The following is an 18,830-nucleotide window of genomic DNA, read 5'->3' on the forward strand; positions in this document are numbered from 1 at the left end:
CACCACAGTGCCCCCTGGTGGTCTCTCAGGCTGCTGTGTGTGTGTGTGTGTGTGTGTACAGTACCATGCCTGTAGATACTCTAACTACTCCTTTGTAGCCATGAATGGAGGAACATACAGCAGGGGCTCCGCACAGCAGGACACAAAAAGGCTCCCCTATTTCTTCTTCTATAGCATCCACTGGTAAGGCATGAATGAAACCCCTGCAGGTTCCAGAGAGGCCCCGCCCTCAGCGCCCTAGAGTAAGCTCGAACTTCTATGCAACATACAGTATAGCATGATAGTAAGATACCATTTTGAGAACCGAGCCACAGTTCTATGAGCATGACGCCATACAGAGCAATAGGAACCAGGATTTAAGAGTGTTGATTTTTAGAGAAGCCTCCCCTCTCAGCCTTGTATAGATGTAGCTCCTTTTTTGCAAACTCAGATGGGGATGCTGAATTATTCAATAGAGTTAGGCACTCTTAGCTTTCTTTGCCTTTGTAGCCCTCTCACGTTCTGTGGTGCAGTCTTATTCTGCACAACAATATGACTGTTCTCGAGTTATCTCCAAATACCTTACATTTCAATAACAATATTATCTTTCAAGTATCACAAGTATTCCAGTATGCCAATACAGTGTAGTGCAGTGGATAGAGAATTAGAGAAGAGTAAAATGCTTTTTTTCTAGTTCCAGATAGGGAGCCTTTCATTAGATGCATATATTTATGGGCCATCCATTCATTAGGAGGCTTTGTAAGTCAAATAAATCACTATGTTGCATCCAATAATGTAAAACCTCTGTCAGTGGTGTTTATTGCTTATCAATAGTCATTAATCACATGGTAATTATCGGCACATTACGCACTGACATCCTGGTTTGATTTTCCTCTTCTATTCTCTTTGATTCTGTTCCACCAAAAGGATTTCCCTACTGTTTTAGATTTTTAAAGAGTCTTAAAGTAAAGGGGGATGCAACCATGGTGTAAATGAAAGGTTTCCCTCATTGATCTCTGTGTCCATTGCCAAGATGCTGTTCTCAGTGGAACACGACAGTGTCTTACCAAGGGATCAGACATATTCAGCCTCTAAGCCTATAGAACCCCTACAGAAGAATCTCTTAGTTGACCACATTGTCTCACGTCAGATAGAGGTAGAGGGGCTAGCGTCACCTGAGGAATGACGCCACCATTTGGAAGACGATGAGTCAACCGAGATGATAACATATTGCTAGCCGTTCAACACTCTATTAATCCCATTCTACACCGTAAAACTCTCTGCCACTTGTGGTTGGCATCAGGTGAGTGCAAAATGACTGGGAGTATATGGATGCTAAATTTCTAAATTATTCTCTGTTGCTTACTTAAAGAATTGTTTGATTATCTGATCTTTGATTAGCAAAAGATCTCAGCCTTTGAATGTTGAAAAAGTAACATCGTTCACTCACAAACATTTTTCTCGCAAAACTAAATTGGCGTCAATGATAGTCTGTGACCCCAACAATCGATTGCAGGCCATGCCAACACATTAATGACGCCCAAGTGTATTCTAATCACCTAAAATATATTCTAATTGAACCCCAAAACACTGCAATATAGGCTACATGTGTAATATGAAGACATTGTATGTCTTCATACAAATTAACAATGATTGTATCTTATACTATCAAGTCACAGGGGACCCAACATTGAGCCCCGACTCCAATTTTGGAACTGCGGCCGGTCATTTTGCACTCACTCAATGCACCGGCAGAAAATATATATATATATATCGAAATTTTCGAGATGGACTATCAGATACTCTTTGATGATTATCATTTCTTAGTGGAATTTGATGATCATCTCTGAAATGCTTGCCTCACCTAGATCATTCTCCCTATATGAAAATATAGCGGGACTGTATTTTGAGTTATGTAGTTGAAATAGTCTTATTGATAGCGATGTGTGGTACATTTAAGGTGGTGCCATTATTCTCAGCCTGGACATCTGGGAACTTGTAGCATACACTAGTCCACCTTAAAACCCAAGGTCTGACAAAGTAACACATGTAAATAGCATATACCTACTCTCCACAGTTTTATGTGGGACTGCTTACTAAACTACACAATACTGAATTAGGAGTCGTATGAAGCCAAACCTTCATACTGTGTTGTTCGAATCTTATTTCCAAGTGTGCAGGCACAACTTGTAGGCAAATATGCCAAAGCTTTTCTACCATTTGCATAGCCATTTCTAAGGAACTTTGAGTGTGTGAATGTGTGTTTATTCTCAGTAGAGCGTAGATCCAATGTTCCTTCTGCAAGTAAAGATACTATCATTTGTATACAACCATTAATTGTGATTATATACAGTTTAAAGGAATGTTTTGAGGGGGAAGATATACCATTCAATTATATGATTATGTTAAGAGGCCTCTAAAAGGAGGAACAATCGGAAAAATGTGCAAATGTCCTGAAAAATAAGTGCATTTATAGCATTTCAAACCCTGCATGTTTTGCGTGTACCTCTATTTACAGTTCAAGTCTGACTTTGCAGGAGCCCTAATGCTAGGGTTCGCCTGAACAACTGATATGTGCACGTGCAAGCTTCAGGCAGTAGCATACCTCGACTTTCACCTGTGCTCTGATGATTGACAAGGGCCCCGTCCAATCAATGTAGCCCTGTCCTTGCTAGATTGTCTATTTGATGTCTAGGTTCACTGAGCAAGATTAAGAAGTCCTATGACTGTACAAATCATTTACTCCCAGTGTTGGATGGCATGATATTTTTAGACTATATGCAGTAACTTTTGGCATCCTGTAGATCGTGTCTTGATTATGTTCAAGTACACAGGCTGTTTCCTTCCTTAGTGGATGATTTAATAAAAGTCAGCAATGGTGTTCAATGCTCCTATGTGGGTAAGTTTAAGTTTATGTGCTTTGTTATGTATCGCAAAGGAACAAGAGAAAATATTTAGTGTGTGTGCGTGTGTGTGTGTGTGTGTGTGTGCTCTTTGTGAAAAGTCTGCTCTCAGACGTGTTTGTGTCCAGACTATCAGATGAAACAGCTAGACTGGGCAGAAATGGCTATTTCATTATACATTGATCATTTGTAAATGAATAGTCATTGATTTAAATGGATAGCTGATATGTAGGGTTTTTTTCAAGGTTAACCAATTGTATTGCCATTCATTCCCTTGATAAACAAATCCAATGTATCATTCCTGATCGGATATTGCTTGCATAACCCCCAAACATCTGCTGTTATTATCAATGTGTTAACATGGTGAATTACTGAATAACATTGTTGTAGGTAGATTTACCTGGTTGTTTTAAAAAGACGAGTGAACAGTGACAGCACTCTTCTCACCAATGCTCGTACAGCAAAGAATAGTGTGTGAACCAATCACAGTTATGGGGCGTGCCTTTTGTCAAAACATTTTGTTATGTAGTGTTCTGTTGGGTTAGACCCTAGTTCTGTTAGTTCTAAATGGCTAGGCCCTCCTCCTTGTGATCATATTTTGCATTATATTCTGTAGGATTTTGATGGGGTCTCAGAAGCCTTGTACTGTACCTATTCAAACTGCTCTATGTATTGAAATGCTGCTTCTACTGCTTTGATAAAGAAATAAAAGCCCTTACATTAGTCAGACTCGGCTGTGTCCTGTTACATTATTCATCCTCATTCAGACACAAGACAAAGGCCAAATCTCAAAAGTCTTTCCTTGATTCCTTGCATCCTCTGTCCTTGCCTCCTTCTCAATACTCAGTGGAGGAGAGGGTCTGGAGTTCCTTCCCTCAGACCTTCTCCTCCAATGTGTTTTGAGAGTGAGGTGAGGAGAGAGGACGCAAGGTAAGAATTGAGATTGGACCAAAGACATAGCAGCAGTGGCACCGTGGCGAAGTTTATCCACCAGGAGGCATCAAAGAGGGACAAGAGAGGGAAGGAACTGAATCACACACTAGAAGGGAGATAGAAAACAGGCTTTGGAACGGTGAAGTAGCCCTGTACTTAGGCATTTACACATGGCTGTGAGGATGGCCTTGAGTCTATAACAAGGAAAATGGGAGGAGAGGGTCTGAGGATTAGAAGAGTGTATTATGCATTTGTGTCATGTCTTATCAACTGTACGACATAAGCCTGTGTCGCTAGTAGGAGCTTGTTTAGATTTACATACACATATAAAATACAGTTGTAGCAAAAACAATCTTTTATGTTAAAGTAAGTTTCCATGAAGACCAGTGTGTCATTGTTTGTTCCAAGTGCACCCTAGTCACTTTCTCAGGTCAGAGTGCAGTAGCCTTGGCCTCGGCCCAACCAAAGTGGTCTCCTCTCCTCCTGTCTCTCTTCCTCTTAGGAGGCTCCGAGCTCTCCCTGGCCATCCAAGATGTCCACCACAGGTCTGCCAGTGTCCAGCAGGGGGCTCCACTCTGGGGCCTCTATGGCGTCCAGCAGGACGGCCAGCTCATCCTCCAGCTTTTGAACTGCGTCCTCCACACGCTGCAGGGGACAGGTGTCACTAGGTCAGCTCTGACAGTTTGCCATGTTAAGTTTAAAGTTTAACAGACATCCACATGGCAGTTTACAGGCTAAAACTGAAATGCATGGATTTTAACAGTGCAAAAATCATCAAATGTAGAAAACAGACAACACCACATACAAAGGCATATAGCGATAAGCACTGCCAGGACACACAAGGGTTGGAATCCTACTCAAGAGAATCCTACTCAAGAGAACTCTTTAGCTCTTGGGTGATATCAAACTTAGTGGCTTGGTATAATGAAATACCAAGCCACTAAGTTTGATATCACCCAAGAGCTAAAGAGTTGTTCCACAGCTGTTAGAATTGTCGGGCTATATTTACAAAAAATGTGATACTCTCAAGGAAATAGAACAAATTCTTGTGCCCCATTAAATTAAAGGGAAGTTGATATACAGTAATAATGTTACCGACCACTGGGAAGTGTCCCAAATTCCTTGAATAATTCAAATGTCTGCACTGCAAACTTGAAACTATTTCTTAAGCAGGCTAAAATGTGTTTGTGCGTGTGTGTATTTATATGTGTAAGAGAGAGAGAGAGAGAATACAGCACCTTTTCCACCACATCAAGTCTGCCATGCAGAGCGCTTTGGTCCTGACAGGCACTTGACCGGACAGCTCTGGGTTTAAGGTCAGACTCGAGTCCTGTCGGTACACAGAGCAGCAGACAACATTTATTATTACAAGACAAAGACCTATTTCAAACTGCAATTTCATTTTGTGTTTGTGTTGGAAGCAACTCATACAGGCTAGCCAGACACACCTTTGACCTTAAAACACAGCAAAAGAAGAGCAGTTCTTAAACCCAGTGTATTAAGCATAATATCTCTCTTACATGGACTTTTATTAGATCATCTTGGCAGAAATATATGAGAAATGTATCAATGTCCATTCAGCTTATCATTCTGCTAATCACTAAAGGTCAACAAAACAATTTTCCTTGCCTACTGACTGTGCTGTTGTGTCCCAATTATCTACCCTTCTCCTGTGGACTTTTGCACTTCCCCACATGGATTTAAAAGTTAATGGATTGGTATGGCACTAATTACCTTCTTTCAAATCGATGTGGGGGTCCTCAGAAAAGTATGGTGAATGTGGACTCAGCATCCCACTCTGCCTGGTTCACAGCTCGTTCCATATGTTACCCATTACCTGCCTGGCACCACAGGCAGCTGCAGCCCAGCCATTCAGCTCACCGCAACCCTGACTTCATGCTATTATGCTGACATGGCCTTCCTGTAAACTGAACTGGGATCAGCTAACCCTACGTCTCATCAGGACCTGTCCCACTTCATCAAGAGGAGATACCACTGATCCAGAGTAAGTGCAGTGAGAAATTGCAGTACAGTACGTCCCTATAGCCTCGGGGTGTGGGACGTGGGCAACGATAAAGTGGTCTCAGTTTCAATGAAAGCTACATGTCTTTGTGTTACACCGGTCTTTACATTACAGGGGTCCTTCCTCAGCAGCCAGGTGTTACATTTCCAGTTAACCATCCACTCCCTTTTGAAGCCCATAGATTTGAGTCAAGCTGCCTAATCTATGCCTGCCTATTATTTCTATGAGGGTGGAATACTTATTTACTTGACCTACCTACAGTTCTAAGACAGTTTCATATAGATTACAAATACAACACAATGACAGTTACTGAATATACTATGTACACTGCAGTCTCCTGTAACAAGGTTAAGTATGGTCCCTCATACATTTACAGCCACCTGTTCCCTGCCTGTCAGAGAGGAACAAAGATAGGACTATTTATTTTTCTGATGGCCACTGTCCTTTAGTGCCCTGTGAATGGCAGCCATGAATTACCTCCGCTCGTGCTGTTGTTATAGAGCTATCCTGTGGTACAATTTTATAAGCTCCATTACACTGCCCTGCAGCATGCCAAGTTTGTCCAGAAGAGAGGCCAAGGGAATCCAAAGGATGAATGTACTATAAGATAGGGTGCCTCTTCACATTTCTCTGAATTAACAAATGCACCAGATGTCCACATCAACACTACATCATGTACAAAGACAGAAATCTCTATATGCCAAATACACGATGAGCCAGTTGGCTGGCGATGTTCAATGTATGTTGTTTTTGTGAGACATGTGTTTCTCATGTGAACATCAATTGGCCGCAATCTGTTAAAGGAGCTTGGAATGATTCATTTTGAGTTTAAGATTAGCATGTCATGCTACACACAGTAAAAGTAAAATGTACCTTTGTTATAATCTGAGTACAGTATGGTTGATTGCTGTTGTCTGCCAGAATTCCCTTGTCCTCTATTGTAAACAGACTGTCTTATTGGTAAGGCTATAGAGGGGTACCAACAGGCCCAAAGACTGCAGCTGGATTGAGTGTGTGTGTGTGTGTGTGTGTGTGTGTGTGTGTGTGTGTGTGTGTGTGTGTGCGTGTGCGTGCCGTGCATGTAAGATATGCTGGTGGGGGAGAGAGTACTAGCGAGAGAGTTGTTGACGTGCGTGATGAAGTGCACAGTCCTGTGTGTATTCTTTCACAACCACTACAGGAGGTTGAGAAATGCTGACCCACACTCTCAGAGGACACAAGAAAAGAAAACACAGTAGTATGGTCTAACACACTCCACCCTGGGAATAAGGGTCCAATTGGTGTGTGTGTGTGTGTGTGTGTGTGTGTGTGTGTGTGTGTGTGTGTGTGTGTGTGTGTGTGTCGCGTGTCGCGTGTGCATGAGATAGAGAGAGGGGAAGTGTGCATGTGTATTTGTTCTGGCTAGGGCTGTCTTTGTCCTAACGTACCACACCACAGAAGAGTGGGTAGAAGGAGCAGTGGTGAGTAAAAGTAAAAACACAGCCTGATGCCAGAGTATTAGGTCAGTACACCAGTGATCCCACAAACCAGCTCTTGCCTAATGCTGGGACTGGGCACGCCCATGGAAAAGAGACTATAACAGACTGTTTAGTCAGATCTCTAGGGGTTTTCCTGGATCAATACAGTACTGGCAGAGAGAGTGTGTGTGTGTGTGTGTGTGTGTGTGTGTGTGTGTGTGTGTGTGTGTGTGTGTGTGTGTGTGTGTGTGTGTGTGTGTGTGTGTGTGTGTGTGTGTATATGTGTGGTGCTGTTGTTGGCCATTCCTCACGCATGAAGTCACTCAAATACACACACAAGCCTAATCATAGCTTGTTTCTCAGAAGTCAGTGATTACACAGAGTAGATTTAGGGGGAGTATCCAAAGGTTTTTTGAATTTCTCTGGAAGGCAGTTAAGTTAGAAGGGTAAACAGGGTTGGTTTGGGGAAAGGCATTGGACATATATAGATGAAAAGGCAGACTGTTGTCAGAAACTGTAACGACAGTGTATTAGACGAAGCATGGTCAGAGCCGTAGTAAAATAAGAAACAGATGTTTGAACCATGAGTAGATACACACACACACACTCACACTCACATGCATGTTCGTCCGACCATCACCCATGCATGCACACACGTACACACACACACACACACTCACACTCTCTCTCTCTCTCTGTAAGTTATACACCCATTGATAAACCCTGAATGACAAAGACCTTATGGAAAGTTTGCCATACAGCAACAAATCCTTTCAGAATTAATTTAGAATACATCACTAATCACACAAAACTAAAATAAGGACAAACAATTCAACTATCACACCAAAGATCTGGCCACACCCAATAGCGTCTCTTACCTGCTGCCATGTAGCCAATGAGGAGGAGCAGGAGTCCAAGTGAGGTGATGGAGGAGGGGCAGGTCATGGTGGAGAGGAAAGCTGGAGTCCAGCTGGAGAGGAGAGGAGAGGAGAGTCTCTAACTGTTGTTTGTACGGCAAGAAATATAGGGAGTGTGTGTGTGTGTGTGTGTGTGTGTGTGTGTGTGTGTGTGTGTGTGTGTGTGTGTGTGTGTGTGTGTGTGTGTGTGTGTGTGTGTGTGGCTGAGAAAGAGAGAGAGAGAACACTTACCGTGTATTCAGTGCCCAAAGAATCCTTGAATGTGAAGCTACTTTTTTTTCACTCTCTCTCTCTCTCTCTCTCTCTCTCCCTCTATGTCTTCCCTCTCTCCCTCTATGTCTTCCCTCTCTCACTCTTTGCCCTGCATTCACTCACTCTCTCCCTCACTCGGTTGCGCCCATTTTCCTAATGAAAACATTAAAAGCAGAACAAAAGCCCTCTATCCGGGAGGGGGTGAGGGGGGTTCTGGGGTGGGACTCTTCAGCAGAGATGCCGTCAAGGCTCTACAAGTCTGTATTCAGTCAGTCATTCTAACAAAATGGAGAGCATGATGGTGGGGTTCTAAAATCATGATTCTGCACTATATGTAGTGATCATATACATTTTGTTATGCACATTTGAAGTGCATACGCATGCACACACACACACACACACACTCTTACATAGAAACGTGGTCATTTCCATTAAGCTAGACTTTCTTTGGCTTAGTCAGGCGCTGACTGTCTAGCCTTTTAAGCACATCTGAAGATAGAGAGTTAAGCAGAGAGAGAGAGGAGAGGAAAAGTGGGAGGAAAGGGAGTGAATGGATAAAGAGAGGGGGAGGGGACAGAGAAGACACGGATGGGTCTGAACAAGAGATAGTAATCCAAATATCCCAATAATAACTACTTTGCTTTCCAATTATTATTCAGCCAATAACTAAGAGATTTTAAATAATCATTTCTAAAATAAAGTTATAAGATTCATGCCCATCTTTATTAGAATGAAGGTCTGAGAATATGATATTTGAGACATTTGTTATCAGTCTTCAACTAGCCTCTTTTCACAGACGATGTTTCTCAGACACAATGCTTGTTATCCGAATATTGGCATTCTGAAAAGACCCAATGTGATTGAATCTTCCTCAAAACATGGAGGACCAAATTCTTTTGAGCCTGAGAAGGCTCCTACCTCACCCCCAGGTTGTTGTTTTTCATTTTTGTCCTAGGGACGCTAGTTACTGTAGTTAGTTAGAAGTTAGCAATGGAGATGTCCAACAGCCTAAAAACAAAAAGTTGTTTGAAGTTTTACATTTAAAAACGGATGTGCCTTCTTATGATATCTGATTGGTGGTACGACCTGTCAGTCATTTCATTTTGAACACCAACTGCCCACCCACTCACCTCTACCTTACCAACAAGGGTAAAGCAAACAGTGAGAGGCAAACAGAGCCTCCCAACTGTCACGATCACAACATACTCATGAAGCAGTAGAAACAAACATCAAATTGTTGCAAACAGTAGCCCCGCAATTCGACTTGCTCTGACCGAGCCTTAAACTTACCTCTGGCTTGCCAACACACAACCATCTCCTCAAATATCCGATGTAAACCAGCTATGCTATCGAAAAGCTAGCAATTGACAGCGCAGGTGGGTGTATTTGAACTTGAGGAGTGAGTTTAGAATCTCAGCTCGGTTACAGTGTTATAACCATTACCCGACCAAAACCTAAGCAATGACACTACTTCTAGGTCTCAGGTCGGTAACGTCACTGTGCAATGCTAACCAGCACATCCCATCAGTGAGGCTTCTCAGCCAGGGAAGCCCAGTTTGCCACCATATCCAATTGTCTTGTTAAAAGAAGCCCCACAGAGAGCCCACTGAACCCCAGTGACTTGCCAAGAGAGAGATCAGCTCAGCTCAGCTCAGCTCTGCATACCTTTTAACTCTTTGGCAGTGTGCCCCTCACAATGGGGTTAAATCAGTTTGGGGGATACAGTGTGTGTGTGTGTGTGTGTGTGTGTGTGTGTGTGTGTGTCTGTGTGTGTGTCTGTGTGTGTGTGTGTGTGTCTGTGTGTGTGTGTGTGTCTGTGTATGTGTGTGTGTGTGTGTGTGTGTGTGTGTGTGTGTGTGAGAGAGAGGGAGAGAGAGAGGAACTACTCTGTCCACATAAGCAACAGTCAGTGGTTGACCTTTGCTCCTATTCACTGATTCATTGATCTCTGACTAAAGATAATTCTCTAGAGATAAATCTACTGTAGAATTAAACATTCAGCTGATTGCAATTGTATGTTGCTTTTCAAATTATGTAGCAGAGTGAGTTTAGTTACAAAGTGAGTTTAAGGCACAAATGCCAACAAGGGAGAGGTTTATGTAGGTGGTCAGATTCCACTCACACTGTGAGTATCTGAGTCAAAGGGCAGTGTCGGTCATCTGTCCCTCAGTGACTGTGGGGGATGGAGCTTTGGTCGTCCTCATCCCAGCTCAGTTCAGAGGTGGAGGTGACTGCCTTCTGATCCTTTCTGAATAGGATCTGTCTGCTGGATCTGACAGCACTCCAGCTCACCTCTACCCTCTCTTTCATTCTCACTCTCCCCACCTCTACCTCTCACTGCCCCCCCCCCCCCCCCCCCGAATCTCTCTCCCTCTCTCACTCCCTTTTGACCACTATGGTGGCATCTGTGATGTCCCATGGCTCCCAGGCTCCAGATCATTGTTCCCTAGATAAACTCTAAGTCTGCATCTATCCCCTTAGAGCGTCTGATTAACCCACGTCACAGATGGGGGAGGGTTTAAATCAGGTCTGGGACCGGAATAGAGGTGAGGGAGGGGCCGGGGGCTGGAGGCAGGCTGCAGCCATGTGCCCCTGGGTAATCACTCCTTAAATAGCCCTAGAGAAAGGGAGGGAACCAGGGGCAGTGCAGTTACACCGTGGGAGCACTTCAAGTCAGTGCACTGGCCCATACACTCTCTAACGCAACACACACACAATAGCAGGGAGAGGTCTCCCAAGCAAGCAGATCCTGGGACTATAGCTGAAAAGTGGAGGCTGATCATCCAGGATGAACTTTGCCGCCCAGTTCTTCTACGCCAACTACTTGGCCGATGGATCATCGCCCCGGAGAGATGGATTCAGTGACAGCGAGGAGGACCCCTTCTGGCAGAGGTGGGACACTGTGGCCGCAGATTCCCTGACTCAATCCCCTACCCAGAGTACCCAAGTAGACACAGAGGGATCCCCTACATCCTATAGTCTCCCTCTGCCCCTATTCCTCCTCTCTCTCTCCAAGGACAACCAAACCTGCCAACCAACCTCCACTCTCCACTCCCCTCCTCCTCCTCATCCAACTCATACAAAGAAATCTACCAAGTCATCCGTCGTAACCAGTAAACCTCCCCCTCAGCAGTCTTCTTTCCACAAATCTATATTTAAACCCCTTAAGGCTTATTTAAACCCCCCTCTGATCCCAGCCCACCTCCTTCTCAAGCCTGGCCTGCTCCCCTCAGAACCACAGCAATAGTCAAGGCCCCCCCTGCCCCAGCCCCATCCCCCCTGACCCCCCCTTATTGCTTGTAGAATAAGAGAGAAGCTTCAGTGACTATTGTTAACAATAGTACATACTGTACAGTGCCTAACCTCAAAGATATCCTAGTAACAAGCTCAGATTTACCTCCTTAAATAGTCTCATATTGATGCATTTTATGTGATGTGTCAAAATGCATCATCATGAGACTATTCTATGAAGTAAATCTAAGCTTGCTATCGATATCTTTGAGATTCTGTTGGGCAATTTATTAGATTTTCGGACCATATCAATGCTGGGCTGACAGAAATATAAAAAACTGTTTTGTTTTTTTGTCAAATTCCGCTTAAATATTGACATTTGCAATAGATAAAACTGAGGTAGAACTCTGTGTGTGTGTGTGTGTGTGTGTGTGTGTGTGTGTGTGTGTGTGTGTGTGTGTGTGTGTGTGTGTGTGTGAGTGAGTGAGTGAGTGAGTGAGTGAGTGAGTGAGTGAGTGAGTGAGTGAGTGTAACACCTCCTCCAGCTATTTTGGTTGTCATAAGGGAGATCTGTACAGATTATCCCCCATTGTACAGAGACAAGGTCATTCACTTCCAGACAACGTAAAGTGGAGGCTAATCTACTGCCCATGTATTCATAAGCAAACACACGGACGCGCACACACACACACACCTCATTGACGGACTGGGCTGAGTCTGGGCTGAGTTGAGTCCCGTGAGGGCTCATTCCTCTCCTCTGCAATTCTTCCTCCTATTTTCTCATCTCATCTCTCATCTCACTTCCTCTCCGTGTGTAGAACAACAAATTATATTATCATATTATCACAGAAAGCCCACCACAGAGGAAATATTGAAGGCGCTCTCTCTCTCTCTCTCTCTCTCTCTCTCTCTCTCTCTGTCAGTGAGGAGGAGCGTCTTGGGCCCGCTAAGCCCAGCTGCTCTACACAAGTGACCCACTGTAACAAGGATGCCCCTGTCAGTAATGGGGGAGTGGGCCGTCGGCCCACTCTCATCCACCCGGAGCGCCTGAAGGACTTTGGGGAGGAGGAGCTCTTCAATGGGGACGTCAAGACCTGGGAGACCAAAGTGGATGGCTCTGCCGAGATCAAGCTGATGGACCCGCCTAAGATCAACAAAAAGAGGGGCAGCCTGGGGAAAGTAATCGCTGTACCCAAGCCCCTGCCTGATTACCTTCGCTTTGAGGACATCAGTGCAGCAGCTTTCAAAATCCAGTCTGGGATTCAGAAGACCCCCTGCACAGTATGTCAGCTCCTCACTGTATGGCCCATAATGCAAAGCGAAAATGATATGTCTCGTCTAAATTGATAAGCGACGAGATAGCTATTTTGTCTTGATTTAGGCTGATGGTTAGGGTTAGGCATGGGGTAAGGGTAAGGGTAGGAATGGTGTTTAAAAGCACATTTTAGCAGAGACAGAGTTGTACTGTGACGACCCTCCCAAGCCCTTGGTACTGTTGCTTCATATGATTGAGTCCCGTTGCACCAATACGCAGTCTTGATAGCATGCTGCTTGTCTCTGTTCCCAGTATTCCAGACTGTCCAAACAGTACGGCATGGAGATCTACCTGAAGAAAGAGCACCTCCACTACACAGGCTCAGTGAAGGAGAGAGGAGTACTGTACCTGCTCTCCTCCCTCACACAGGTAACTCCTGTCTCTACATACAGCACTCCTACATATACATTTGCCAACTGCTTATTTGAAACAATTAACTAATTACTATTGTACGGCTGCCTGCTACTGTGTACTGTGTGCTGCGTGCTTGTGTGTGTGTGTGTGTGTGTGTGTGTGTGTGTGTGTGTGTGTGTGTGTGTGTGTGTGTGTGTGTGTGTGTGCGCGCGCGTGCGTGCTGCTGGGCACTCTGATCACACAGGACCAGCAGAAGAAGGGGGTGATCGTGGCCACAGACTGTAACTTCTCCATGGCCGTGGCCCACCATGCAGTGGAGCTTAGGATCCCTGTGTTTGTCATCATGCCAGCCAGCTGCTCCTCGCAACGCCTGAGGAACTACCGTGACTATGGTGCAATGGTCATCTCCTACGGCAGCACGCCCCGAGACTCCCAGAACCACGCCCGCAATCTGGCCACGGAGAACGGCTACCTCTGTCTGGAGGAGTAAGTCCACCTGGAACTAGACTTACCATATACAGTGACATTGACCCAAAGGCATATATGATTGATATTACATTATTGATATGATTGATTATCACATGTGTGAATGCATAAGGAAGGATGTAAAAATAACACACATATAACCTAGAATATAAAAAACATGAACAGATAAACACCACTGTACACTTAACTTCTCTCTTTCTTTCCTTCTCTTACTCTCTCTCACTCAGGGATGATAGTGCTGTATACTTAGCAGGGCTGGGCACCGTGGGCATGGAGATCTATGAGCAGGTGCCCAAACTAGATGCAGTGATTGTGCCCACTGGTGGGCAGTGTGGTCTACTGGCTGGCACAGCAGCCGCCATCAAACACCTCAACCCACGCATCACTGTCATAGTAAGTGTCTTGTAATTCCTGGTGTTGGTGGACCATTGTCCTAGCAACCAAGTTGTACCAACATGTACTAATAAATGTAGCATACCTTAATTCCTAGTGAAAAACTGTAACCTAAATTCCAAATTCCACACAAATTCCATGTGCAGTGGGGTACATTTGAAGATATAATATAATATAATAATAATAATAATAATAATAATAATAATAATAATAATAATATATGCCATTTAGCTGACACTTTTATCCAGAGCGACTTACATTGCATTGAGTGCATACATTTTTCAGCATATATGATCCCAGCAGGAATCATAAGACATTGTGTTCTCTTTGACAGGGAGTTGAACCAGAAGAATTCCCCATTCTTCTACAGTCCCTCAAAACAGACAGCCCAGTCAAAGAAATGTATGCCACGGCCAACAAGAAGCTCTATGGAGGTATAGTGTTTCATGAATACTTGCTATGTTTCATTTTGCTCAAATATAATGTGGCCTTCTCCCTACTTTGTTTATTGCACGGTGTAATTGTGAATTGGGTGGCCTAAATAACACAGGAAACATTGTGTTGCACTTTACAGTTAGGGTTAGCAACCAGGCAGACAGTTAAGTGACATGGCAGCCCTCAAAAGTGTAGTTTTATGACAACATGATAGGGAAATAGTAACATGAGGTTACCTGTGCAGCATGCATCTTTCTCTCTGCCCAGTTCAGTCTGAGAGGATGTGTGTAAACAACATGTTTGCAGATCACCTGTGCTGCTAAAACCCCAAACCTTCTTATAATTTCACTGTAAAACTAAATTTCTGAGGGCAGTCACTTAGCTAATCTGTCTTGGCTACTTTTAATGAAGCGCAGCACCATGTTTTCCCCATTGTTTACTCCAAGTTGGTGGGCCAGCCAAATCGTCGATTGCACCTTTGCCAGACTCTGATGTTAACGCCCATCCCCTCGCTCTATCTACAGACCTGGTGGAGCATTCACTGGGGATCCACACCTTCCAGCTGGCTAAAAAACTAGTGGACAAAGTCATTTCTGTCAGGTACTGTATCTATGGTAAAGGGAAGGGTAACTCACCACATATTATAGTCATCTAATAGTCATAGTAATTCAAGTTACATTTGGGATAAGGCCATTTAGCTTGTTACATTAAAAGACATCATAGAATCACAGGACATAGACAACAGCTGTGCATGCATATGTTCAGTACATGAGTTCAGTTCAGTTCAGTACAGAAGCCTGTGGGCCAACCCACTGTGGCTATTAGGAGTTGCCTTTCTGGATATGGCCAAAGATATAATTATGTCATTAGGCTATCCCAATGCCTCTGAATGTCCCCATCACTACCCCAAGGCTTGGAGAATTGGAATTGTTCTCTCTAAGACTGAGACTCCTTCGCCTCTCTCTCTGTCTCTCCCACTCCTGTCCACAGAGAAGAGGACTCCCTGGTGGCCATGCTGAGGTTCCAGGAGTTTGAGCATTCCACAGTAGACACTGAGGCTGCCATGGGACTGGCAGCCATCTTGGCTGGGCAACTCCCTGAGTTAAAGGGCAAAAGGTGGGTTAGACACAATCCAGGATAATATTACCTGAACGTGTTAGAATTCAAATGGTTGACGTCATCCAGATGAACTCTCTGGCTGCAGGGTCGCAGTGGTGGTCAGCAGTGCTAACATGGAGCTGGACCTTGTCAGACAGTGTGTTGAACGGGCCCTGGTCCTGGACGACCGTGTCAGCAAGTTCACGGTGCAGATGGGGGACTGGCCCGGAGAGATGGCCAAGCTACTGGACATGTTGGCCCGAGAGGATGTCAGGTGAGCACAATGCCCAGAAAGAGGGAAACCCAGATTCACACATATTAGACCTATTATTCAGAGATCTCAAATCAAATCAAACTTTATTTTAAACCTACCAAATGTCATACACAGGTTCAATACAATGTCCTTTACAGTAAGTATAAGACCTAGACCTATGCGTTACATCTAGAGCTTCTCTACATCTATAGAAATAGATATGCCAGGGCAGACGCTCAGTGGAGAATAGAAGACGTATTACACCCTTTCCCCTGAAATAAACACACACAGACAAGCACAGCAAGTGATGGTATGATTGTTACATAATTTCCATGTGTTCCTGACACTTCACAAAGCAATTTAAAGATCAGCGGAGCACACCGATATCTACAGTGAATATCTGGCTGGTGTTGCCCCACCCCACATATTCTCTGTGAATGTGTTCTGGGACATACAGTACCAAGAGTGTGGGTGTGTGGAAGTTATTAAACGGAACTGCCATCGTCTCTCTTGCAAGACTCATGGGGCTCTGCTCTGCTCCACTATTAGGTCTGGCAAAATCAGTGTGTTCAATGGCTATTAGAGAAGTTGAAATGTGAGTGTGCTGTTGATGTTCAAAATGAAATTACTGACAGGTTGTAGCACCAATCAGATGTCAAGAGAATGGGGGTTGAAGGATGGAAGGAATGGTTGTACCTCAGCCAAGGAGCTCCACCAATCACATTTGATTAATTTTGAGGGCGTCGATAGCTGTTGGCCCACAGAACTAGACGTTTTAGAGCGGAAAGTGTATCGTCAGATACAATCGGTAGAGACTAGGCTGCCCATAACCATAACGTTAGTACCATCAGAGCTTATCAATGACATCAGTGCTGGTATCTGTGCTATTGCTAACCAGCTGACGGTGATGAGTATATAGGTAGGCCACGCTACCTTCGTTACAGTAATACTACTGTGCCCAATCTGCACCCACATCCGATCAGGAATCAGAATAAGCCACAGCAAAGGCTTTAGCTGGCATGACTGTCTGGACGGCTCCGCTGACACAAAGAGGGATGCAAAATTAGTGTACTCCTCTATTTTCCCTGTCAAGCTGTCTCTCACTCATTTTTTTTATGTCACTTTGCCCCAACAGCTGTTGTTTTTTTTTCTCTCTCTCTCTCAGGTTGTTGGATGTTTGCAACCGGAGATACGGTGACAAAGTCGATCTCTTCAAGACCCAGGTACAGTACAGCCAAACGTCCTACTCCCTATCTCTCTCCAATCCAATCAAAGTAGTTTGGAATACATTCTAAGCAGTACACCTGTGTCATTCCTATGTAATCTATAAAACGTGACAGAGGATCTCTTATAGTATATAGAGGCTTTGATATACTGTTGAGCTTTAACTACGGTAATGTCCAATATTTAAGTTAAGTTCTAGTGTGAAGTCAATTGACAGTAAAGTTGGTAGAGGTAGAATCGGTCCAGTAACAGTAGATACTATCGCATCGCAAATGCAAATGTATGTTCAAAACCAGACTGTGTAAGAAGGTCAATTGTGATGTATATAAATAGCTTCGCCACAGTGTTTACCGACCGTGTGGATGTGATGATGATGTCAGCCTGCGGGGGTTAATGCCTCTGTCATGTGCTGACAGGTGGAGTGTGTGGTGGAGACCAGGGATAAGACACAGAGCACTCAGCTCCGCAGGACACTGTCTGAGCGCTACCCCACACTATGCTGGCTGGATCGGTGATCAGGAGGCCTGTCATGGCTCTCACTCTCACTCTGAACACACACACACACTCTTTCTCTTACACCCACATACACTCTGTCTCTCTCTGCCAGTACTGTACTGTAACAACAACAACAACAACAACATAGGCAAGAGAGCTGACACATAAAGCACATATCAAAATTCAGAACTTGCACACGCACACGCACACACATAGCAATTGTATTAGTAAAATAAAAACACATTTAACTCACTTACCATATGAACTCTTTGCTGCAAAAATACATGTTATTACCTACAGAGAAAAGCCTTGGGAGTGTGATCAGTAGACCTTACACCGGTAGACAGACTTAAATACAGGAATACATGGTACTGCACATTCCCCTGTACTGAGGAAGATACTCTCATTGTTTCCGTAAATATAGGGAACCAGGGAGTTATTATGACATTTTGACTGTGACAACCAGGATTGATGATTACCATAATCCCAATATTCCAGTCACACACATAACCACATACGCATGGTTAGACCATGGTTAGTAGCAATTGTTTTGTAGTGGTTTCTTACAAGCTGCTAGACACTGTAGGCCTACTGTTTCATTGAGATTAAACACACACACACACACACACGACACACACACACGACACACACAGGAAATATATTTTTCAATGCAGATTGTTTTTGAACTGTTGTATATATTTCTATATTTATAATATATTGACTGAAGTGGTAGTGAGGATAATCAAAACACATATGTTCTATGTTCTGGAAATAAAACATGGATGTATTCTATAATTCTATTTGTCTTTATACTTTTTTGGGGGTGTCCACTCCACATAAGATATGATCAGGAGGATAAAAAGACAATGCCTGTATTGGAATTCCATTTGATTGTCATTCATTCATAGCTGTGTTATTGCATCTAATATTATACTATACTGTGGGAAACAGGTAGTGGGCCAAAGGTTCCTCTAAGATTATCCTCTTACTCCCCACATAGAGAGTGAGATAGAGATATAGAGAGCGAGAGAGATGGCTTGAAATGAAAGTTGTTACCTCATCGTTCAGAAGACATTTCCCTG

At 43.9% G+C, this 18,830-nt stretch overlaps 2 protein-coding genes across 2 annotated transcripts; one reads left to right on the forward strand and one right to left on the reverse strand.

Moving 5' to 3' along the window:
• Positions 1-3,938: 3,938 nt before the first annotated feature.
• On the reverse strand, positions 3,939-8,599 carry LOC310822569 (placenta-specific protein 9-like). Its single transcript, XM_083694946.1, has 4 exons — positions 8,444-8,599; positions 8,174-8,265; positions 5,054-5,145; positions 3,939-4,460 (listed from the first exon to the last, which is right to left on the reverse strand). Exons 2-4 carry the CDS (start codon positions 8,238-8,240, stop codon positions 4,314-4,316), a joined length of 306 nt encoding a protein of 101 aa, XP_083551072.1. The 5' UTR covers positions 8,241-8,265; positions 8,444-8,599; the 3' UTR covers positions 3,939-4,313.
• A 2,653-nt stretch (positions 8,600-11,252) lies between these two features.
• Positions 11,253-17,768, forward strand: LOC310822706 (L-threonine ammonia-lyase; the record flags this gene model as incomplete). Its single annotated transcript, XM_083695148.1, has 11 exons — positions 11,253-11,356; positions 12,619-12,976; positions 13,263-13,379; positions 13,609-13,850; positions 14,078-14,243; positions 14,578-14,677; positions 15,203-15,278; positions 15,669-15,794; positions 15,883-16,050; positions 17,195-17,252; positions 17,670-17,768. 11 exons carry the CDS (start codon positions 11,253-11,255, stop codon positions 17,766-17,768), a joined length of 1,614 nt encoding a protein of 537 aa, XP_083551274.1.
• Between the last annotated feature and the right edge of the window lie 1,062 nt (positions 17,769-18,830).

The sequence above is a fragment of the Argentina silus genome, assembly GCF_951799395.1.
Source record: "Argentina silus genome assembly, chromosome: X".
Taxonomy (NCBI): Eukaryota; Metazoa; Chordata; class Actinopteri; order Argentiniformes; family Argentinidae; genus Argentina; species Argentina silus.